Here is a 23,696-nt window from a genome sequence, read left to right as displayed (position 1 = left end):
TTGATGAGATACTCGGGTCATGCTTCAGGTTTCTGGCTTTTGGGGATATTTTGTTCATGGCCACGGAGAAATGCCATGTAGTAAAACATACACATTTAAATAAATTGAGAGTAGTTTCTGTTGAGTTTGACGTCATCTTCATCTTCTCTGATTTTCTGACTCTAGTTTATTTCCTATTCTTTGTACTATGAGTGATTTGTGGTTGATGTGGTTTTAGCTTTCAGTGCTGCTGGAGTCTTGGGATCTGAGGTCACATTCTCCAGCGGACTGAGCCGTGTGACTGGAGGTCCGGCCTCTGGAGAGGGCCTCCATATTTCTCTGAGTGACGATGAGGAGCTGGAAGTGGACGACGACCTTTCAGGTGGAGCCGACATCTCCTCATCTCACGGTAAGACACTGAAGCAAACTCTCTTCAACTAAACAACTTTCTTTGAATCTTCCATTTCCTTTTATTCCGGGAGATCACGCACTACAGTATTTAACTATCAGAACAAAACTAAACTAAAAGCTAGACTGAAACTATCCACCAGACAATTTCTTAAATGTATTTGAATCTAGCCAATCGTCATTGTGACAGATTGCCAAATTGTGTTAAAAAATACCTCATACTGTATAATAGTGTGAAAGCAACCTTTGAATTGAGAAGCTAATTGAGAAGGACTTCTAAGAGGACTTTAGAAACATCTCAATGTAAATTGCCATTGACAATTTCAACTGATATACTCCTATACAAAAACTATAGACAGAAGGATCATGTAGTTAATCCAGTCCTGTTAAATTCTCAATTCTCTCAATTACAGTAAACATTAAACTGCAGTTTTATTGGTTCAATTCAGACCATGAAGTGTGAATAATCATAGGATTGAATGTAGAAACAGCAACATCAATTAATTCCATTTGCTGCCTTATTTATCGACTAATACTCAGGACCTCTTTTGTCATTGAACCCAACAGTAATATACGTAAAACCTCTCAATAACCTCCCATAATTGTATGCCTGAAAGAATGTCCAACCTTCTCCCGTCCACACAATAAAATCGAGTGGTAGCTTGAGAGTGAGCCTAAAATGGACCGTTAGGGTTCAATTTTTACACGAACACTCCAGATGTAGCTGTAAACATCTCCTCTAACTGTTCCTCCTTCGACAGGGACACACCACAGTAGAGATGGGCCGAAGAAGAAGAAGGGCAAGGGCAAGAGGAGGAACAGACTCAGGAACCAAGCCACCACTGCCTTCAACCCAGAGCACACATACTACACCAGCGGACACACCAGCGGACACACCACTGGCCTCACGTCGGTCTACACCACCACAGAGGATCCTTGTGGCACTACCCATCTAAGCTACTGTATCCATGGCTTCTGTAAATACATGGAAGGCCTGCAGGAACCAGTGTGTGTGTGAGTACAGGCCACAGCATGAGTCATATTCAGTGCTAACATTATCAATGGATTTTATTTAAATTTATAGTAACGTTTTGCTATTGCCCATTGCTGTTTCAACCTGAAAGTAGTAGAGTAGCCATGCCAGGGAGGGGGTTCCCCTTTGGATGGGCGGTACATGTTTGGGTTCCCATGCGTATCCAACATTGGGTGTTCGTCCGGGATCGTATTTCAGGTGCAGGTCAGAGGGGTGGGTGAATATACTGTAGCAGAGTAGCACTGCCTGAAGTACAGAAGCCTAATATCCCCGGGGGAGAAATCTACTTGGGATGAGTGGTAGATGTTTGTTTTCCAGATTGACCCTTCCTACGTGATCAATCTGATAGAGTAACTCACTAATCAACTTATTGGTCTTACCCACCTGTTTCCTCTCCAGCTGCATGAAGGGTTATGACGGCGAGCGCTGTGGGATCCAGCTGTTGGAGACGAAGAACGGCGATGAAGAGGAAGCAGGCGGAGCCGAGGTGGTGCAGACAATCTTGGTGGTCATTGCTGTAGTCCTGTCGATTATCAGCTGCACTGCCATCCTACTCATGACATGTGCACAGTGAGTGTTTAACACACACGCACACACACACACACACACACACACACACACACACACACACACACACACACACACACACACACACACACACACACACACACACACACACACACACACACACACACACACACACACACACACACACACACACACGCACACAAAACCAAGCCAAAACCACCAACCAAAAGTAGCCCATGCTCCACTGTGGGTTACCCATTCTCTTTGACAATATTGAGACCAGACTTGCAGCTTGGCTTGGTATAAAAAATTACCTACCGTTTAAGAATCTTTTGTCGAAGCAGACTATTGCAACTTAACTTGACAGTTGCTTAAGTAAGAACCTATGTGCATGAACGTGACTTATTTTCACAGAATGTTCACCTATTTTCACCAAACGTTTGCCTATTTGTGCCGAATGTTCGTCTATATGACGTGCCCAGAACTGGGATGACAGGGTTCATGTGGTTACCTACGTACCTACTGTGTGCATGACGTTGACCATCCACTCCCCCCGACACATGCTCCACATGAAAAGCCAACATCCTGCCCTCAAACACTTCTTGGCATCCGGACACACTGACACATCCTAAAGCATATAACACACCCAAACACACCCTGTACTCAACGATTGCTCATTGACCTCACTGGGAAGAGTTAATGAACTGTTAAAGCTTTACGTTTTCCTAGTGGTTGACCAAACATTCGGTACTTTGATGTGCTTAACTTGCACAAATACCTCAAATAGTATCTCATCGGAATGATCGTCTACCGATGTTTCTTTTAGCCTGCTGGTGTCTTTATTAGTGGCTTAGAAAACTCAGTAGGTTTAATATAAATGTAAATGAATAATACTCTACTTAGTCTAGTATGTGTGTATTTTATCATGTTTACTGAAATGTTACCTTTATAACCTCAGTCTGTATTCTATGTTATTTGAAAGGGCTTGCTGTAAATGTAGCTACAGCCTACAGGTCATACATATTCTCAAGTCTAAATCAATCAGTAACCACATTGCATCTTGAGTCATGTCTGAATACCGAACAAAGTCAATAGTCCAGGTGAAAGCAAATATAATCAAGAGATATGGAATGATCAGTAAGAAAATCTGGGGCTTGGACGGTGTAAGTGTCGTTTCAAGGTATTGCAACATTGAAACAGGACACCGCTTGTAATATTTCTACTTTCAGTCATACAATTTATGAACGGCAAAACCATAATTCAAGGTGATATATATAGGTGTCCTGTAGCCGTGTCCTGTTTCAATGTTGCAATACCTTGAAACGATATTTTGATCATACATGATCATCTAAATCATACTTGTCTCTGCTTTCAGTTACAGGACACATAAGAACTTCATGGCAGCTTATCTGGGCACAGGAACGGAAGAGGAGAAGCTCCAGAAGCCCGTCAACGATGTCATGGTGTGAACGGTGCGTGTCATCCTAATTACGCTCTTTAGCCCAGTTAAACTGTACAAAGACTGTACACGTGCTCACGGAACACGCACAGGATGCTGTGAGACGGCCGGTGTAAAAATAGACGTGTAATCTGTTTTTACACACTGTATATGATGAAACATCTCAAATTAGGTCATTAAAATATCCTACTAATAGGTGTTGGTGTCAGTCACTAGACATGAATGTGATGCCAGACAGGAGCGAGGGGGCAGAGGCACTAGAGTAAAAGCGCACGTTGTGTTTTTGTTATTGAATGGAAAGGATTGCGCCACATGAAGAGGAAGTCCCTTCAAGATGGATTAGACTGAATTAGTCTCATCTACACCATGCTAGTGCACACTGAACATTCACAGTGATTCACCCATGTTTCTACGGACATAATGCTGCACAATAACAGCTCTTAAATAATGTACACGTGTGCAACCTCAGGCACCCAATTACTCCACTTATAGTAAGGAGGTGAACATACAGTATGTGGTCAGGCCTCACACTCTCTCTTGCACATACTGTACATACACACATGCACGCACGCACGCACGGACACACACATACACACACACAAACAAACAAACAGGCATGCACTCAGACATCACGTGTATACACTCCAGTCAATGTAGCCCACAGACAGAAAAACCTATAGCCTTAAGCAAAACAATGTGGCTACTCAACATTCTCTTCATAGCATACCTGTCACTGAATTATAGGTTCCGCCCTTAGGAAAGCCTGTCTGGTTACCCACGTAAATATTACAACACTTGAATGTGAACAAAATATAGACATTGTTTCATCATTGTAAGTAATTTTCTCAAAAACAATCAACCTTTTCCACTTGTTTTTCCACTGGATGGCTACAAAACAAGGCCTGAATGGAGTCAACAATATTGGCTTTAGATTTCAAGATTTCTTCAAAATCTCTGTTCAAATTAAGTAAAGTAACTGAAGTGCTCTAAAGCTTTGAAGTGCTTTAATGCTTACTTTTACTTTAGTCAAGTATCTTGGGGTCAGCCTTATTCAGCTCTGTTACCTCAGCCTCACAGTATGTTTTTCACTCCATTCAATCACAAAGCAAATGTATCCTTTTTACTTGAGAACATTTGCCACTTCTTTCATACAGTACGTGAAATAATGAGTGAACCTAACTTGAACCATGAAAACAAATCTACTGCTTGACAATGAACACCAGAACTTTGCAATATACAGTATGTCATTCATAGAAATAAATAGAATGGACATTTCCACTCATAGCAAACTCAGTGCTTCCGTGTCAAACACGGCAGAGGAAGTAATCAATCCATTGAGACCTCCATGACATTTTTGTTTTATGGTAGGCCTATCCATAGCAATACCAAGCCGCCTATAAACAGGGTGCTTATGACCTATCTAATACTTTTATATCTACGATGTGACTGTATTTCGTTATGCTTAAACGCGTTTTGCACGCAATCCTGTAAAAAATTAACCATAGTAAAGTTTTACAACTTAAACAACATGAACCCTAGGGTTCACCACTGCGACGCCTTTTTTCACTACTCGTGAAAAACGTGGCTTAATTGTTTAACCACTTGAACCCGAGCATGCCTATTCTGGGGGGAACTTTTGCAAAAAATAGCAGATCTACAAACTCAACGTGTCACGTTGGGACGCATTGTGAGCTTGTAGATCGGCTATTTTGGTATAGACTGGAAAAAAAACGGTCCAAGTATAGCCTGGAAAGCAGACGAATCTGCCATTGCAAAATATTAGTCTGGTCATGCCAAGTACAATTTACTAAGAATAAGGGATTTAAGTGCTTAAATGACATGCTTCCCTGTCTCTCCTCACCCAGGCCATGCAACCTAAAGATGGAATGAAGCTACAATCCTGCAAGAAGGAGAATGACCAGCCCACCTGCCACTGCTCTAGACTCTGTGCAGAAACGCTGCCCAGAACTCGCATAGAATGTAATTTATTTGAGTGACATTATTTATTGCTGATATAGTGTACTGTATGCATGTCGGACCATTGTCATGGTTTGAAGATGACGTTGAACGTTGTCTCCACTGATGTACCATTACTGTATATGCTTAGATTTTATTTATTTCACTGCTGTTGTCGTTGTTATAGGTCAGAGTTTTACTCTCATTATGTCACGCTGGAAAGAGCATGGAATTTGATCACCATTAAAGTCTCTCAGTGTTAGATAAAGCACGTGATTGTTGGTGTCTTTTGTACTTTGAAAGCTTTGAATGCTTTGAATGTGTGTGTGTGTGTGTGTGTGTGTGTGTGTGTGTGTGTGTGTGTGTGTGTGTGTGTGTGTGTGTGTGTGTGTGTGTGTGTGTGTGTGTGTGTGTGTGTGTGTGTGTGTGTGTGTGTGTGTGTGTGTGTGTCATGTGGACACTGCATGGGTTATGTGTTTACATTCTTTTCTGTCGACACATCTCATACCACTGTCGGCTGCTCATACAGTACAAACACAGCAGCATTGAGGCCAAACACAGACGTAAAATGCAGAGTACACTGTGCAATCCTGAGTGTTAACCTAACCCTGAGTGAGCAGTCCAACTACAACCAAATCGACCCTTCCTTATGAAGAGTTAAATTAGTATTTTACTGTGCAGAGGCCAAGAATAACTTTGCAGTGAGATAACTTCACAGAACTCTTGGTGACATCACGCAAGAAACGTAACACATTGACACAATGGGATGAAGCTCTTTAGACACCAACATAAGAACTTCAAAATGGTGTATCGCACGTCGCAAATTGCAGACTGTTGAGGCTATGTAAACATCGAAACATGTTGTTGGTGCAGTCTCAGTTGCTGTTTGTCTATCTTAAACTAATAAATGCAGTATCGAGAGAAATGTTTTAATAGCCTTAAGACAAGGCACACAAGTCTGATAAGATCTGTTATCTCACTGATAAAGACTCAAATAGAGAGCGCAGACAATAAATAGGCTCTGTGTATACCCGTAGTCCAGGGTTTCCAGAAGGTGTCATACTCGTTTCCTGTTCCAGTTAATTGTCTCATGCTCGACAGCCGATTTGAGCTGGAAACACACGAAGGCGACATATGTGTTTCTGGTTCAAATCTGCTGCCGAGGTAAAGAAATGGGAAAATGAACTGGAGCAGGAAACGGATATGCCACTTTCTGGAAACCTGGGGCTACATACTACATACAGAGGCTATTGACGACAATTAAATGAATGGAATACCTATTTGTTCATATTTAGTGTTACAGTTACACCATAAATTATTTCATGATTATTGCTAACATTAGGACGACTGTCTAGTTAAATACAAATAAAATAATAATAAACAAAAATGTTGTACTTTTAATCTCAGTTCTTATCTTCTGTCTGCTGTATGTAAACACAGACACCTACTGTAGTTATGTGTTGCCATGGTGCTGAAGTGTTTTGATTGAAGCAGTGACATTCTACCTAGTTTTTATGAATGGGTACAAATAGAGAGGTATTTGAACTGGGAGAAAGGGTGGGGGGTTATTTTCTCTCTCTCTCTCTCTCTCTCTCACTCACACACGCACGCACGCACGCACGCACGCACGCACGCACGCACGCACGCACGCACGCACGCGCACACACACACACACACACACACACACACCTAGTCATTGTTAGAAAGCTCAGGCCAACAGTGTAGAATAGAACTCATAAAAGGCAGCCCAACCATTCATAATGCACAGAGGAATGCAAGCAAACACCTCCATTATATCACTGCATAGTTATACACAAAAGACCCAGTTGCATACAAGTGGTTCACATGAAAGTGGCTTCATATTCGCCACATAATTTGGTCTCCAAAAATAACAGTCTATTCTAACTATAGCCACTAGACTCTAATGATGTAAGAAGCTGATTAACTAGTTGTTGCAGCATTATCCGTAAATAAAGCTGACACGTACTGTAAAGACAATACAATAAAGATTACCTTTCTATCTTGGCCAATCCTATCCAACCTCCACAGACCTCATAGTCTACCTGTTGACTCTTCTCGTGAGACCACTGTGCTGGCACAGTAAAATCTAAGTCCTTAAAGGACTATATAGGTTTAAACATGTCATTGACCTAATACTCACAGCTTTGGCTATATCATAAATAAACATAGCCAATTTTGCCATTCATTGCTTCATTGCTTCTGTAAGCCACCTTGCTACTGCCATGCCACTTCTCATCCTTATGTTTTAGATTGTTTGGCGGCTTGTTTGTTAATTTAACTTGTTCCTCTTGTGTTACATGATAACACATGTGTGTGATGCCATAGTTAACAAAAGGAAGATAAGAGCTAGCAAGCTTTCGCATTTACATTACAATTTAGTTCTGATCTATTAGCCTTTTATAATATCTATAATCGTTTGCCTTAATTTTACAGCTTTCAACTCTAAGTGTTGGCATTGGTGTGACAGATATTTTCAAGTATCACATTTTAGCTCACAAGCAAGTTAGATGGCTGCACCATGAAGAAAGTTCCAAGGAATAACTCGCTCACAAGACAGCACGTGTTCAGTTTTGGTACATATGCATGTATCTTGTAAATAAAGCTGGGACTCATTTTAACCTTTAAGCTGTTATGCTACAGCTATTTTTAGTTCTCATAAACATTGCTGCAATTGTTGGTAGGTAGAGGTATGAGTGTGGCTAAAGGAGTGTGGTGTTATGTGGCTAGTGAATGTGGAAAAGGCGAGGCCGCATAGTTCGGCCCATCAAACACATACGCAGGCGATGCAGTCAAGGTAAACATTTACAATAGCGTGACCCTCACAACTGTAATATTGATCAAATATCAAACAACACACACACACACACACACACACGCTCACACTCACACACGCTCGCACTCGTGCACAAATTGTCCCACAATAATTATTATGGGCGTGGTGCTGATGGTTTCAAAAGCACTTAGGTTACTGTGTGTCCATGAAGACGCACGGTGGCAAGAAGGAAGGACATGTCAGTAACACAAACCATTTGCTTGTCTCTTCTGTGGTGCAGGGAATAAATCCACCCAAAGTTCCTAGTTCAAAGAATGGTTCATTCCCGCGATCCCAAGATCACCTATGAATTGAATTATTAGTTGATAGCTCCATCACAAAGATGCTTTCACATACCAACCACAATGTTATTCAGGCAGAAAGCCACATTTGCGGCTCAGCCAATCCCATGAAATCAGTGGGTGTGTAAAAAGGCCAATGCACTTTTCCTGTCTTGATAATGGAGACCTAAACAGCTACAAGGCAACAACTAAATGAACCCTATCATCCCTATTCTCGGGATAGAAGAAAATAGGAGGGGAATATGGTCAACTAAGTAGGATTTAAGAGGTTAAAAACTACAGCAGAGGTGACACTTGAGAGTGCAGGAAGCTATTATTACGTTTTACTCATAGAAAGTTGTTGGTTTAAGTTTGACAACGTATATATTTTACAGTTTGATGGTGACATATTACACACATCCAATATGGTGCAGCATTACACAGGCTTTGTGCAAATCCATAATGTTCTGAAAGATCCTGCTAGTGCTACAGACGGCGAAATGCCGGGGCAACACATTATTGCATGATCATCTATAAGTAGTTTAACTGTATCAGGTGATATGGTGAGTCAAGGATGGTCACAAGTATTATTTCCTCGAGTTTCATTAAATATTATATTAATCTGAATTAATGTTGTCTCCGCCAGGCCGAAGGCATGGCGAGAGAGTATGTTTTACCCCCCGTCCGTCCGTGTGTGTGTGTGTGTGTGTGTGTGTGTGTGTGTGTGTGTGTGTGTGTGTGTGTCCGTGTGTGTGTGTCCGTCCGTCCGTGTGTCCGTCTGTGAACAGCTAATCTCCGACACAGTTGGCCCGCTCGCTCCGAAACTGTGCACACACACTCCCTGGATGCTAATTCAGAACCTCTGCCCCACATTTTTCATATAGCCCTGTTATAGCGCCACCAGGAGGCCGATTTGTGCAAAACCCATTTACTCCTACAGATTTTATCCAAACGTCATGCAAATCGGTACACATTATCTCTGTAGTCATGTGATCAACACGGATCTGTCCGATTTTCCATATTCCTTCCTCATTGGCTAAGGTTGGCTTCCAAAGTTTGCAGGATTGGTCCGTTTTGAACAAAATGCCTCAAATCATGAACGCAGCTTGCGATTTCCGTGAAATTTCACACGCACATTCCCACTAGGCCGAGGAAGAAATGCCACCCTTTTCACATTGGCCTGTTATAGCGCCACCAGCAGGTCTAATCTTAGCAAAACACAATTTTGAAACAAAAGCCTCAAATCATGAATGCAGTGTCCGATTGCCGTGAAAGGCCTAAGAAGAAATGGCACCCTTTTCACATTGGCCTATTATAGCGCCACCAGGAGGCCACAATAACGTACCTTTTGTTTTCATTTGTGTTTAGTCAGAGTTTTTGTATTCCAATGGAATTATGGTTAGACATGTGCTTGCATGGGTAGTAGTAGTACAGGGTCTTTTCTTTTTGTTGATTGATTGATAGATTTTAGTAGGTGACAGTACATAGAAGCACAGTAGCACTTTCCTTACTTTCCCTTCATAACATCACAGAGGATAAAGACAGTTATTAATTTTAGTCACTCAATAAAACTAGGAAAACAAATGTAGAAGCTGTATTCACACTTCCAGCTGTGGCTGCAGTCACCCCATCCAAAGTGTCCTTGAACACACAACTGTCTTTTCCCAGTGGACAATGTCCCCATTCATAACTGTCGACAACTTGTCAGTGAATGGTTTTTGGAGTATCAGTAACCAAATACAGTCTTTGCATTTAAGCTGGTGTTCTATGATTGTTGAAACAGGGTAGAATGTTAATTACATATAAGTATCAATCATGAGCTGCCGGTAATCCAGTCTTACAGTATGTCGCGGGTTCGACTGATCCCGACGACCTTTGCTGTGTGTCATCTCCCTATCTCTCTCCCATTTCCTGTCAGCCTACTTTCCTCTAAAAAAAAAGCCAGAAAAAGCCCCAAAAATATCTTTAAAAAAAAAAAAAAAAAAAAAGTGACCATTTCCATACAAGAACGGTCTTATTTCAAACTCATGGTTAAGACCACTCTTACAGATATCCAGTTTAGTTCTATATCCAAAACAGCTGCCTTTTCAATAAGCTATTCTTTTTCATCAACCTCTCTTCACCCTCAACTTTTCACCCTCAACTTTTCACCACCTACACTGTACATATTTGGTTCCACACAATGCAGGAAGATTTTATTTGTTAGTAAATTATCACACAATATGTTTAACCATGTGAAGTAATTGGTAGATTGTAAAACTGTGCTTTCAGAGTAACTTCCATACCAACACTGCTCAATGTTCAAGTTTTTTTTATCAACACATGCACTTACAATACAGCTGTTGCAGTGGCTCACAGTACAATTCTGTTAGACATTTGTATCTCTGAGAGTTTACATTTCTACACTCTCATAATAAAATTAATACTGAAGATTTTACTGTCAACATTGAAGGATAGTGAAATTCTTGTAACTGCTCATAAGTCTTATTCTTTAATAGTTTTTTTTATCCAGTTGATGTGTTTTTTAGAAAGAAATGAATACACTCCTGGTTTGTTCTTCTGACCACATTTTGGAGGGCCAAAAGAAGTAACACCTACCAACACACCATTGCACAGCAGCGGACCACCGGAATCGCCCTATAGGAAGGAAGACAGACAGCACAATTACTTCACATGCAGTTCCAAGCAGAAGTTGTGTGATAACACACACATCCAAACATTAAATAATAGGTCAAAGGGATTCTGCCGTTGCGCCTCAGCCTTAAACGGCCAGTCCGGGGATAATAATAGCAGAAGAGAAGAACGCTGTAGCAAAACGGACAGTTTAGGCCTTTTATTTAGTACGGTACAGGTAACAAGTAGACTGACGTTTCGGTCTTTCGACTCTGAGGAGGGTCGAAAGACCGAAACGTCAGTCTACTTGTTACCTGCACCGTACTAAATAAAAGGCCTGCCCTAAACTGTCCGTGTTGCTCGAGCGTTCTTATCTTCCATTAAATAATAGGTGTTGAGAGAAACGCTGAGAACTAGAAAAAGAACTAAGATCTAAAAAAAACGTTCTCCTTGGAGCACAGGTCTCTGCCAGGTCAGGTTGCAAAACTCGGCCTCCTGGTGGCGCTAAAACAGGCGTGTGTGAACTTTCATGGCAATCGGATGCTGCATTCATGATTTGAGGCATTTTTTTCAAAGCGTGCCACTTCTGCAAACTTTAGATGCCAATCTTAGCCAAACAGATTGACTATAAAAACATCCAGATCCGTCTTGATCACATGTTTGGACAAAATGTGTAGGAGTAATATAAAACAAATATTTTGCAAAGATCGGCCTCCTAGTGCCGCTATAATAGGCTAATGTGAAAAGGGTGGCATTGTTTCCTCGGCCCAGTGGGGATGTACATGTAAAGTTTCACTGCAATCAAACACCGCATTCATGATTTGAGGCATTTTGTTCAAAACGGGCCACTCCTGCAAATTTTAGATGCCAATCTTAGCCAATCAGGATGAAATATGAAATATCTGACAGATCCGTCTTGATCACATGAGCGATAATGTGTACCGATTTGCTGATGTTTTGACAAAATCTGTGTTTTGCAACAGTCGGCCTCCTGTTGGCACTATAAAAGGCTGATGGGAAAAATGCAGGGCAGAGGTTTTTCCTTGGCCTCTAGGGAGTGTGCGTGCAAAGTTTCACGCTGATCGGTCCAGTCATATGTTAAAACGCGAATCGGCCTGTTATTTTTGAGTGGCATTTCTTCCTTGGCCTAGTGGGAATGTGTGTGCAAAGTTTCACGGCAATAGCACGCTGCGTTCATGATTTGAGGCATTTTGTTCAAAACGGACCACTCCTGCAAACTTTGGAAGGCAATCTTAGCCAATCAGGATGGAATATGAAAAATCGGACAGATCTGTGTTGATCACATGACTATAGAGATACTTTGTGCCGATTAGCATGATGTTTGGTTTAGTGTGTGCACAGTTTCACGTCGATCGGACCAACAGTGCCAGAGATTAGCTGTTCACAGACGGACGGACGGACGGACGGACGGACGGACGGACACACGCGCGCGCGGGCGGACAGACGGACAGGGGGCAAAACATACTCAGTCTCTGTCTCAGACACGCCTTCGGCCTGGCGGAGACAAATATACAGTAGAAAAATGTGATGTCACCTGGTCTGAAAAAGAGTCAACAAAACATCACCTGTTGTGGTTTCAATCCTGCAATTGCTCTGGGGCAATTTTCTAGTGTGCAGACATTTACATCTCCCAATAAGTAGTGCCAATAATAAGTTAAATACATTTTCACCTTGATTTAACTTAACTTAACTGCGAGGCTCACAGAAAGAGATCAGCTTTACATTTTGAACCCACATCACATTTGCATACTCAATTACAATAAATAACCAATAATTTGAAAAAAATATAACAACAATTGTCAGTGTCGTTACCTCACATGCATCGACAATGTTTGTATCCACTGAACCAGCACATATCATGTTGCCCGTGATGACAGGGGTAGAGTTGTAATATTCAGGTGAGTTACACTTCGCTCTGTCAATGACAGTCACATTGACAGACATCAAAACATCAGACATCTTGGATTTGTTCATTGTCCACCTGATTGTCCTACCCCATCCAGCCACCATACAGGTGGAGCCTGCTGAAGGGTCCGGGAGAGTTTTAGGTACTGCTAGATAATTGATTGTCTTTGTCTTCTTTACCGATTTATCAAGCTGAAAAAAGAAAGAACATAACTTCTACATCAGATTTTCCCCCACAGCCGGATGTTTTTAATCAAGACAGAATGCCTAAGAAAAGCTCCTGCACACAGTCTTCCAATGCAAAAATAAAGTTTTAATAGGAAACGCATTTCAGTCCAGAGACCTTCATCAGATTTTCATTACCAAGATAACCTGATGAAGGTCACCGTCTGTTTGTAGATGTGGAAAAGCCTTATCATTTTAATTAAGTAATCTCAGCAATCATCATCACTTTACCTTCAACAGCATGAGGTCATTTTCCTTTGTTGGGATATCAAAGCAGGGATGAGGAACATGGAGTTTGACCGTTCGGGTTTCCCAGGAATCCTTTTCCTGGTTTTTGATGGAATGCACCCCCAGAAGCACCTTCACAATTCTGTAAAATAATGCCACACAGCATTCTATTATAGGATACATTGCAACAAACCAACATCAACAACATGCAGAGGTTCTACTACTCACATCATGCATAACCAACACCACACACAACATCACACAAATACCTTGTCTATTTGCTCACTTTTACACACTGACATAATGCAATTTTGGGGCATCAGCAATCTTAACAAATGACATAAGAGTCTTACTTAGTACAGTGAGCAGCAGTCAAGACCCATTTTGGACTGATCAAGGTTCCTCCACAAGCAGGCCCCTTGCTGTCCTCCAGAAGGGCCATGTGAGGCAAGGAGTGAGGCTTTACCTCTCTGCCCCCAATTATCTCTGCACAATAACCTATAGGACAAAATATCATGATTATCTGTTGAACAATAAAATCAACTATTGATTGATGATCAATCACAAGTGAATTTCAAGTTGCCAGCTGCTTTTTATTTTTTTGTAAAAGCATGATTGAAAAAAGAGCAGTGACATATGGACAAAGCAAATAAAGCAAATAAATCACACAATAAATAACGTCAATATAGAATATAAAATACTTACTTGATTGGAGGTAGAGGACCATAAAATAGGTCATAACACTGATAACTGTTGTGCAGGTCATATCTCCCTCTGTGATGTGAAACCACGTCAATGTGCAGATCTGAGACATGCTTTGATGCACACACGCTTCTTTATATGTTCAGTTCAGAGGATGTGGTTTCATTTTGACCACGTGTGGTGAGACATTCGTGCATTAATGACACACACACACACACACACACACACACACACACACACACACACACACACACACACACACACACACACACACACACACACACACACACACACACACACACACACACACACACACACACACACACACACACACACACACACACACACACACACACACACACACACACACACACACACACACACACACACACACACACACACACACACACACACACACACATACTGTATACACACACACATACACACACACATACACACAAATACACACGCCCACACAGATAGGCACACACACACTCACTCACACACACACACACACACACACACGCGCGCGCGCGCGCACACACACACACACACACACACACGCGCACGCGCATTGATGTTCCTCAAATAGTAACTCATGATCCTTTGCAAGGCTTTAGGTGCCTCACATACGTCTTACTTCTGCAGAATCCTTTGTCGTTTCTCTTTCCTGTGAATCCTGTCAAATAGGGGAGGGTGGGTCTCTGTCTTGTGGTAATACTGTACTGTACAGTTTTTCTCGATTGCTAAAGCACAATTTCTAGATCTCTGAGCACAATGACCAGTTGCCTAAACACATTTAATAAATCAGGCCCCCAGTTGGCTTAACTATAAACACATTTCACCTCAATCTCCGATTTCACAAAACTCTGAACACATTGGCATTTGCCAAAACACACGTTGCAGAACTCTAAACACATTTGCACTTAGTCTAAACACTTTCGCACTTGCTAAAACACACGTTGCACAACAATATGAACACATTGTCATTCACTGAACTCATTTTGCTCACATGATGCAAAATGGTAGACTCAGTCATCAAAAGTTGAACACAACGAAGGCACAGGTGTCATTGCTTAAACACGGTGACTCAAAATTGAAGACACCTGCCACTGATGTGACAACACCTATATAGGCCAGTTTAGAATGCACAGTTTGCTGGGTGCCAAACAGCAACACAATGGACAGAGGCAGAGTTCGTGTCAGAGGTGGAATACACAGAGGAGGAGGAGGAGGAGCAGGCCAAGGACCCCGCCCGACGACGTGATGCACAGGCCCCCGCACAGGCCCCCGCACAGGCCCCCGCACAAACCCCATGATTGCAGTCGTGTGACCTTGCACAATATACAGTACCTCTTTACAAGAATACAAGAATTTTTGACATGTTTTATTTTGTACTGTATTTCCCCATTAGTTGTCATCAATAAATGGGATTCAATTCCCCCAAAAATAATCTGTGACTTACTATTGATTACTATACAGATGTGATTACTATACAGATGATGGGATATATAGAACATCACACCCTGAACATTGTGTTTTCAATTTTTATTGAAGTGTGTGATTGATACCCAATAGTGTTTACATTTTTGCAAGCTGCGAGGACGATTTTGTTGTCAAAGTTTTGATTTGGCCATAGGAGCAACAGTTTTGTGGTGAAAGTTTGGGTTTTGGAGTGAGAGTTTGGTTTTGCAAAGAGAATGCGAGTTTTTGTGGAGCTAGCTTGAGAAAAGTGTTTTGTGTTTAGAGTTTAGTGAAAACGGAGGGCAGTTTCCAGAAATGTGTTCTGACATTCGAGAAAAACTGTAACAGGAAAGGTGTACACCTACCACCTACACACACATTTTAATCACCATTTTCAAAACTTTGATTCAATGATTATTCACTGCAGTGAATACACTTCAGTGGCCCAGTGGAGAAATTCTGTTTTCAAGATCAACATGTCCCAGTCAGCTCCAGAGACGATCTTAGATCCACAGAGATTCGAGGCCAAGTGCAAGCTGCGAGTGACCTGAAAAACTAGTACTAGGCATGCACGCACACGCACCGGTGTGGCACAAATATTGCTGGGGTTTGGCCTTTGGACAGGATACTTCTCCCCCTTTCAATTTGCAAATAATTTATATACAATATTAGTTGCATACAGTGTGTATAATCTATGAAACAGGCACCGTCAATGCGCCCGTTACGGCGCATCGACCAGTGCGAAGCAGTTTCTTCTACTGTCTGTACTGTATACATGTGCCAAAGCTGCAGCTTGGTCCTGGTTTGGTTCTGTTTCTTGTGTCTCTTTTTGTTCTTGTCTTTGTGCTGTTGTTTATTGTGTTGTCTTGTATGTGAGAGGAAGCACCAATACAATTTCCTATCAAACTTGTTTTGAAATGGCAAATAAATACTTGAACTGAACTTGAACTTGAACTTGAAGTCAGTGTTTGAAGCTTTGAGTAAGTGCCTACAAGTTGAATATGTTGAGATTTTATATGCAGGGATAGAAAAAGAACAGTGTAATTCCTCTTAACACCTGCTACCCTGGGCAAGTGTGTATGTCATTGCATCATGATTGTTCATTGAACTTTGATTATGTATTGAGTTTCAAGTGGAGACAGAGGAGAAGGAATGAAATGAAATCACAAAAAGGAAGGAAATAACCTCCAAAATAGGTTCCAAAGGGCAATGTCAAGCTACTATCAAACAATACAGCTTTTATTATAATTTTAATGACCTATGATCGATCACTTAAGGATAATTACCAAAAAGGATCTTTACCAAATTATTTACATTATATACATACTACATTATAGCAACTGCAATAGTTTTCTTGCATGTTCAGTCTTTTCTGTGTATACAGTATGTTCTTATAGAAAAGCCTCAGAACAAAACATATTTTAAAAAACATCTGTGAACTGCCTTTTTGGTATGCTCTTGCTCTTCGACTTGTCCTTGCTGCCTGTATGAGATAACTAAGGTGGAGTGTTGACTACCATGGACCATAATGGAAGCTCACGTAGTACAGTATGTGTGTGCACTGCAGACCTATTTAAAAGGTCACAGGTACATTCTCAGAGCTAACCAGAAGGGAGGTGGATCGAGGACTGGAGACACGATGAGTGCTCGTCCCAGGGTGACCTAGTAGAGAGACATACTAAACCACAACTTGTGGCACATACAAACAGATGATAAATATTTATTAAAGTAATCAAAACTGTGCAAAACATTTTTGTTACTGGGTTGTAATGTCCAGTAATTAACCATGACAAATTTATTGCATTATGTTTGTTGCTACTGTTTTGTCATGACTGCAAAATCAAAACACCCAATTTCTCTGGCTGTCAAGGTGAAAACATAATATAATGCTGCTTGATAAAGGTTATGGTTTAAATCTTGTATGTAAGCAACTCCCAGCCAGCAGCCCCCGTAAATATGATTAAGCTATTGTCATGAAAACCCACTGGAGACTTTGACGTGTCTAAGCTGAAGCTTTAACCTCCCGATGGTGACTCATCTCTACATCATTTCATATTTTATAACAAAGGAATGGGGGGGCTTGGTTTCTGTGGCTTGCATTTTTTTTTCAGTGGAAATGGGTGGTCTTCCAGTAAACATTCACGTCAAGTTGTTGCAGCAAGCAAGTCATCCATTATGATTTGCATACCAGTTCCACTGAGTGACATAAACTGGCCCAAATTTGCACAATTAAGAGAGCAGCTCTCGAGTCAGCACTATTTCAACCTCCACCTGTGAGCATTCAGCTGTGCCTGTTTGAGTCACATAAACCACCAGACCTTCAAGGCACTGTGGCATTATTACAGACAGAATGTGTTTGAATTTGGCAGCACTGCTCTCTCATGGTTTCCCTTTCCTGTCAATGGGGGAGGGGGTGGTGGTCCTGTCATGACCACATGCAATTCATTTCAGGTCTGTCGTCTGTGTTAAGACCGTGGGAAGTGGAAATATACCACATACAAGCCTAAATACATACACACACTGACATTTTCAACATGTGAGAGAGAGGCGGTGCAGACAACAGTTTAACAAAGGTTTAAATCAATGATAACAGTATTCAGTATTTGTATTCAGGGTCCAGTGCAGAAATTCTTTACAGAAAGCTTTACAAGTCCCAGATGTGCACACGGCAGTCAGCTCCTGCAGAGATGATCTTAGTTCCACAGGGACTCAAGGCCAAGTGCAGCACACGCTGTGAGTGACCTGAAAAAACACAAAATGAATAGTTTTGGTTAGGTGACATTCAGATGTTGTATTTCCCAGACGAAGAAGTGAAAAAGGGTGCAATAACGGGGTCTTGGTCTGACTAAGGTTTTCCGATCGGTTAGCGATGAAGACATTTGTGCACATCAAACTGAGACTTAGCGAGATTCCCTACTCATGTTTGATTGTCCCACTTCTGTTAAGAGCGCTGTTACAGTGGTTTTAAAATGAGCATTTGTACTTGTGTTTATGACATATATGCAGGCACGTTTCTTCTTACCAACCCCCACCCCACCCCACCCCACCATCACCACCCAAAAAAAGAGAAACAATAGTCAGTTTGTAGGTATTTCTGTCTCTTACCTGCCAACTGGTAGCTCTGGCTGAGGGAAGGGAAGTCCCAGGTCCAGCAGGTGATATCGTGATGGGGTACACCATGGCCTGTAAACAGGGCCCTCTTCTTTTCAGCCCACAGTAGGGAACAGATCTGCAATTACAGTTAGTTACTTAAGTACTTTTTTTCAATGCGCCAGTGTTTATATCAGTTCTTACAAATAAGCTGGACAGTTGGGTCAGACTATGTGTATTATAATGAGCTGTATGGTAAAGAAAGACCAATCCTTATAATCATCATCATCATCATCATTTTCATTTTCATTCCTAGTCATATGGTATTTAGGCACCTGTGAATTTGTGTGGGCTGATGTCATGCAGGTCCCTGATTGGATGTCCCAGATCCTCAGATCTCCATCTCTCCATCCCCCTCCTGTAGCAACCAGCTGTCTCTGCCATGGACACCATCCCATTGCCTTTTCTCACACACACACACACACACACACACACACACACACACACACACACACACACACACACACACACACACACACACACACACACACACAGATAACCCGATGAAGGTCTAATAGAACGTCTAGACCATTGTTAGATTCCCATTAAAGTATATATTTTTGTTTTGCATTTGAAGTTTGGGCCAATGCTTGGTCTTCTCCTACATTACTTTGTAGGTGTGCAAAAACTATAAATATATTTTTTAAATGATCATATATGTACACTGTCATTTCATCATCATATTCCATTATACTATATTATGAAACACTATAATAACTGACCTTAACAGCACTGGGTTGTTTCATTGTGGCGACTGGCTGATGTGCCCTTGTGTGTCCTGCGATGTCTCTGTCCCAGATGCTGAGGATGCCGTCTGTGGAGCCACTGGCCAGCCACTGGTCTCCTGGTGACCACTCCAGACTGCACACCCCCCCATCCTGAACAGCCATACCTACCAAAGGTTTAGGGGCCCGGGAGTCGTGGTGATGGATGTGTCCAAGAACAGAACCACTGTCACATTGGGAAACAAAAATGCAAACATTTTCAAAAATATATTTTCACTATTTTGTATTTTAAAAGCCATCTAACAATAGGAGCGCCGCAGCCCGAGACAATGGCTAATAGGGGGTCCATGGCATGTGAATGTTTGAGAACCCCTGTTAGTAGGCCCTACATACACAGTACAATCCTCCATTTAACTTGGAGAGTGTACAAATTGACCTAAATGAACCTGTAACATTTACGCTCTGAGTTCAATTAACACTGATATACTGTGTATAATTTCCTTTAAGAAGGTTAAATCATTATATTTTTCAGGGGCATAAAACAAAAGCAGGTTTTAATGGCAATCATTGCACAATAAAACTAATCAAAATCACTCCCAGAGTGAAATAACCCCCCCCCCCATTTTTAAACCAATCCTCTCCATTACACTTTCCTTGTCTGCCGCTTTCTCTTTATCACATGCACACACATGCAAATGCACACGCACACGCACACGCACACGCACACACACACACACACACACACACACACACACACACACACACACACACACACACACACACACACACACACACACTAGCACCTGCTCAGTAAGTGTTGTTTCCAGGAAAGAGAGCCCACCACAGCCACATGTGACTGCAGACATCTCACTCTGCTCTTTTGTTCCATGTCCCATAACTGTCAAAAAAAAACAAAAAAAACACAGACCATTGTTCGATATATTCAAACGCATTCACCACAACCTTTTATGCTTGTGAGAACCATAAACTACAAAAGTATGACCATCCATTTTCTTAATTTATTTAACCACATGAATCGTAGCGTCCCTATTCTGGCCATGTCATAATAGGTGAACATTCTGCAAAAATAAGAGACCATTAGCCGAAAATAGCAGATCTACATCGTGTTGCGACGTGTTGTTCAGCTTTTTCCAGTGACGAGATTTGGTGTAGAGAAACAAAAAGGAGGGGACCACAAATAGACCCCTGGGGGACTCCGGCCAACAAACTATATAGGGTTTAAAGTGGTTAAACCCCATAAGCCGTTACCTGTATCTCCCCTTGCCTGGTTCCAATGCTGAGAACTCTCCCATCTCCACTCCAGCAAAGAGATGAGATGAGTTGCCTCTGATGACATGAGCGGCCTGGTTGTGCCAAGGTGAGCAGTGGTGGTCTTGGATGCAAATGTCCCTCCAGGGAGCAGGTTTCTGAATTCCAAAGGTAAACAGAGGACCCCAGAGCTAATGCTATCGTACCATTAGAACTGCAGCTTAGAAGGTTGGTGTCTGTAATGGAAGAGATGGGAAATGAGACCAAGAAATCAGTATCCTATAGAGGAGTGGGTCTGTCACCTTAATTTTAGAGGGAATTTAGAGGGAGTGAGCGTTCCTGTTGCACATGCAGTGAGACAAGAGGGTTGAATCAGAATGAAACCCTTGCTTAGATGGCCAGTAAAGAAACTAATACATTAATATGCAGTAGTGTCAGACATTCAAACTAGCTAGGATTATTATTCAATCATGTTCTCTAAAACATATGTATATATGTATAAACGTATATGTTTTTGTTTGAATGACATCATACACTAAAACCCTATGTCTGACTTAACTGAAAGGGCCTGATTAATTTAGCTGGTTATCTAATAATGCTGTATCCCGTTGCAGATTAAATGAACAAATCGTAATGCGTGATGTGTAAACTTGAAACCCATACACACGGTATCATTTGTGTACTGGATGCATATTATGTACATTGTACACAGTAAAATCCTCATCAATGGTTCTCAGAGTATTTTACTGTGTACTGTATACAGTATTTACTTTCAGTTTCAAATTAAGATCATCGTAATAATGGATATTGCACTTGTTCTCATACAGTAGTCGTTCAGCAATGTTGGTGCAGCCATCTTCATCACTGTCTGCCGTGGATTCACATCATCCCGGCTCAGCACATCAAATGGTCGCACATCATTGCTTCCAATGTCATCACAGCCTGTAATTAAACATCATGAGCAGAGCACACACACGCACGCACGCACGCACGCACGCACGCACGCACGCACGCACACACACACACACACACACACACACACACACACACACACACACACACACACACACACACACACACACACACACACACACACACACACAATCTTCTAATTGGGTCATATTTTAACTAAGCAATAACACACCAGCTATATCATCATCATTTGGGCTGAAGAGTAAAGAGAAATGTCATATTGTACCAGTGCTTGATGAATTTCCATTTTGCTGTTCTGCATCTGTCCACACCCATTCCTGCAACACATCAGGAATGGGAAGCGCTAAAATGAATCCTCTGCAGATTATGTCCTGTTTCTGTTTGTACTGCACCTTTTGGTCGCATTGTGTTCAGGCAGTCAGCTTTCTCTGTGAAAGCCAAATTTAAACGTCTACTAAAAGCAACTCAACTCTGTAACCAGTTACATTTCATAGTCTTCTCATGTACGCAAATAATTTAGTATTTTGTGTTAATCCCTTTACATTTATAATTAGCTGACAATGGAGATGCGTGTGATGTGTTATTCCTCTAAAAAACTAAAAAAAACAACACAGGTGAACTAAATTTAACTACAGTGGCCGGATTGCAATCACTTTTATATCAGTACATATGTGAGCTTTACCAACCTGTTCTCGGGAAGTCCCTGTTTCAGGTAGGCTTCTGGTGATGCAGGGTGGAATGTTTGTTCGTGTGACAGTGTCTCCAGTCTCTAGCGGTGTTTCTGATGTGCCAGAATGTCATGAAGCCTGTTATAATCTGAACACATCAACTCTATCAAAGTGTACAGTTTGCATGTATGGTTTTGTGTTATTAAGAGAAAACTTTATATAAAATTGGTATCCCAGCCTGAAAATGAATTTTCTGTTTACCAAAGGGCTGGAGAATACAATGAAATAATAACAAAATCACTTTCACCACTTTTGATAAATATGTGTTTATGGGGAAGGGGGTGCAGAGAGAGAGAGAGAGAGAGAGAGAGAGAGAGAGAGAGAGAGAGAGAGAGAGAGAGAGAGAGAGAGAGAGAGAGAGAGAAGGACAAAAACAGTTCAGTCTCTTTCAGGAATGTGTGTCGTGATGTGTGTGATTGATGCACGACATTCCCAAAGCTGGCGAGATTGATGATGTCAAGATACCTTGAATGCTTCCTTCTGTTACACCTTGCAGTGCATTCGACGTCGGAGCGCCCTCTGGTGGTGAATCTAACGCCAGCCTCTGACATACAGCGTCAAATTCAAGAAAGGGGAAATACTGCCGCTCAGCGGCCAGTGGGGTACTTGCAACGGGCCACTGTCTGCTGCTGCGCCCCCTGCGCACGATCCGACTCTTGAAGCGCCTGTATGATGACGATGTCTGAGGCGTGCCGATATAATGATGTGCCTGAGAATTAAACATGAGGAGAAATATAGATCATGGGAAACAACAGCAGTGGTTGGGTCGGTGTTGTGAACTTGAAATGTTGAATTGTGAGTGTTACGCCTTATCAGTGTTATCTTACAGTAAAGGTAGGCTAGTAAAGGCTTTACTAAGTAGGCTACACAGTCTGTACTTAAGTAGCTACAACTTTGAGGATTTTTTTTTACTTTACTGGAGTAGGTAGGTGTAACTGTCCCATATGGAGAGACAGTGGTTTCAGTTATAATTATAAATAAATGTGTTTTGTTTATGTAAAGTTCATGTACACACTAGGATAAAAGATTCATTTAATTATGAATAATTAGTACTAAAAGTTACAATAAATATATTAAAAAGGTTTATATAGTACAAGATTTAAGGTAAAACGCTGTGCCCATTGCTTGGAGGGTTTATGGTAAATTGGGCAGAGTCACATGGTCAGAGTGAAGCTTGTCAATCAAGTCAGAAGCAAGCAGAGCTAGCTGACACAGAGAGGTCACGTCTTGAGAAACTCCAGAGAGAGAGAGATACA

General features: G+C 41.6%; 3 protein-coding genes across 3 annotated transcripts in view; 1 reads left to right on the top strand and 2 right to left on the bottom strand.

Moving 5' to 3' along the window:
• areg (amphiregulin) overlaps positions 1–5,634 on the top strand; it is a 6,887-nt gene extending 1,253 nt beyond the window's left edge. The window contains exons 2-6 of the mRNA XM_084054327.1: positions 218–388; positions 1,149–1,401; positions 1,820–1,990; positions 3,324–3,420; positions 5,273–5,634. Of these exons, the coding sequence (XP_083910453.1) occupies positions 218–388; positions 1,149–1,401; positions 1,820–1,990; positions 3,324–3,417 (689 nt within the window). The 3' untranslated portion in view covers positions 3,418–3,420; positions 5,273–5,634. The remainder of the gene's footprint in view (positions 1–217; positions 389–1,148; positions 1,402–1,819; positions 1,991–3,323; positions 3,421–5,272) is intronic.
• A 5,290-nt stretch (positions 5,635–10,924) lies between these two features.
• LOC311043813 (granzyme A-like) lies at positions 10,925–14,236 on the bottom strand. Its single transcript, XM_084055182.1, has 5 exons — positions 14,175–14,236; positions 13,823–13,967; positions 13,473–13,611; positions 12,924–13,208; positions 10,925–11,114 (listed from the first exon to the last, which is right to left on the bottom strand). The coding sequence occupies exons 1-5, from the start codon at positions 14,233–14,235 to the stop codon at positions 10,962–10,964; spliced, it is 783 nt and encodes a 260-aa protein (XP_083911308.1). The 5' UTR covers position 14,236; the 3' UTR covers positions 10,925–10,961.
• Positions 14,237–18,019: 3,783 nt separating this feature from the next.
• Positions 18,020–23,164, bottom strand: LOC311044013 (cell division cycle protein 20 homolog B-like; the record flags this gene model as incomplete). Its single annotated transcript, XM_084055436.1, has 10 exons — positions 18,020–18,377; positions 18,741–18,864; positions 19,061–19,186; positions 19,508–19,736; positions 20,314–20,408; positions 20,780–21,015; positions 21,605–21,721; positions 21,978–22,029; positions 22,399–22,493; positions 22,906–23,164. 10 exons carry the CDS (start codon positions 23,162–23,164, stop codon positions 18,280–18,282), a joined length of 1,431 nt encoding a protein of 476 aa, XP_083911562.1. The 3' UTR covers positions 18,020–18,279.
• Between the last annotated feature and the right edge of the window lie 532 nt (positions 23,165–23,696).

Source organism: Gymnoscopelus microlampas (assembly GCF_963454915.1).
Source record: "Gymnoscopelus microlampas genome assembly, chromosome: 4".
Classification (NCBI taxonomy): Eukaryota; Metazoa; Chordata; class Actinopteri; order Myctophiformes; family Myctophidae; genus Gymnoscopelus; species Gymnoscopelus microlampas.
This window is presented reverse-complemented; position numbering and strand designations above follow the sequence as displayed.

Excerpts from the sequence above, each read along its gene's own strand:
- LOC311043813 (XM_084055182.1), bottom strand. The coding sequence starts at position 14,235 with ATGACCTGCACAACAGTTATCAGTGTTATGACCTATTTTATGGTCCTC. Across the intron at positions 13,968-14,174 it reads GGTCCTCTACCTCCAATCAA|GTTATTGTGCAGAGATAATT; the intron begins GTAAGTATTTTA and ends TTTGTCCTATAG. Across the intron at positions 13,612-13,822 it reads ACTGCTGCTCACTGTACTAA|AATTGTGAAGGTGCTTCTGG; the intron begins GTAAGACTCTTA and ends ATTATTTTACAG.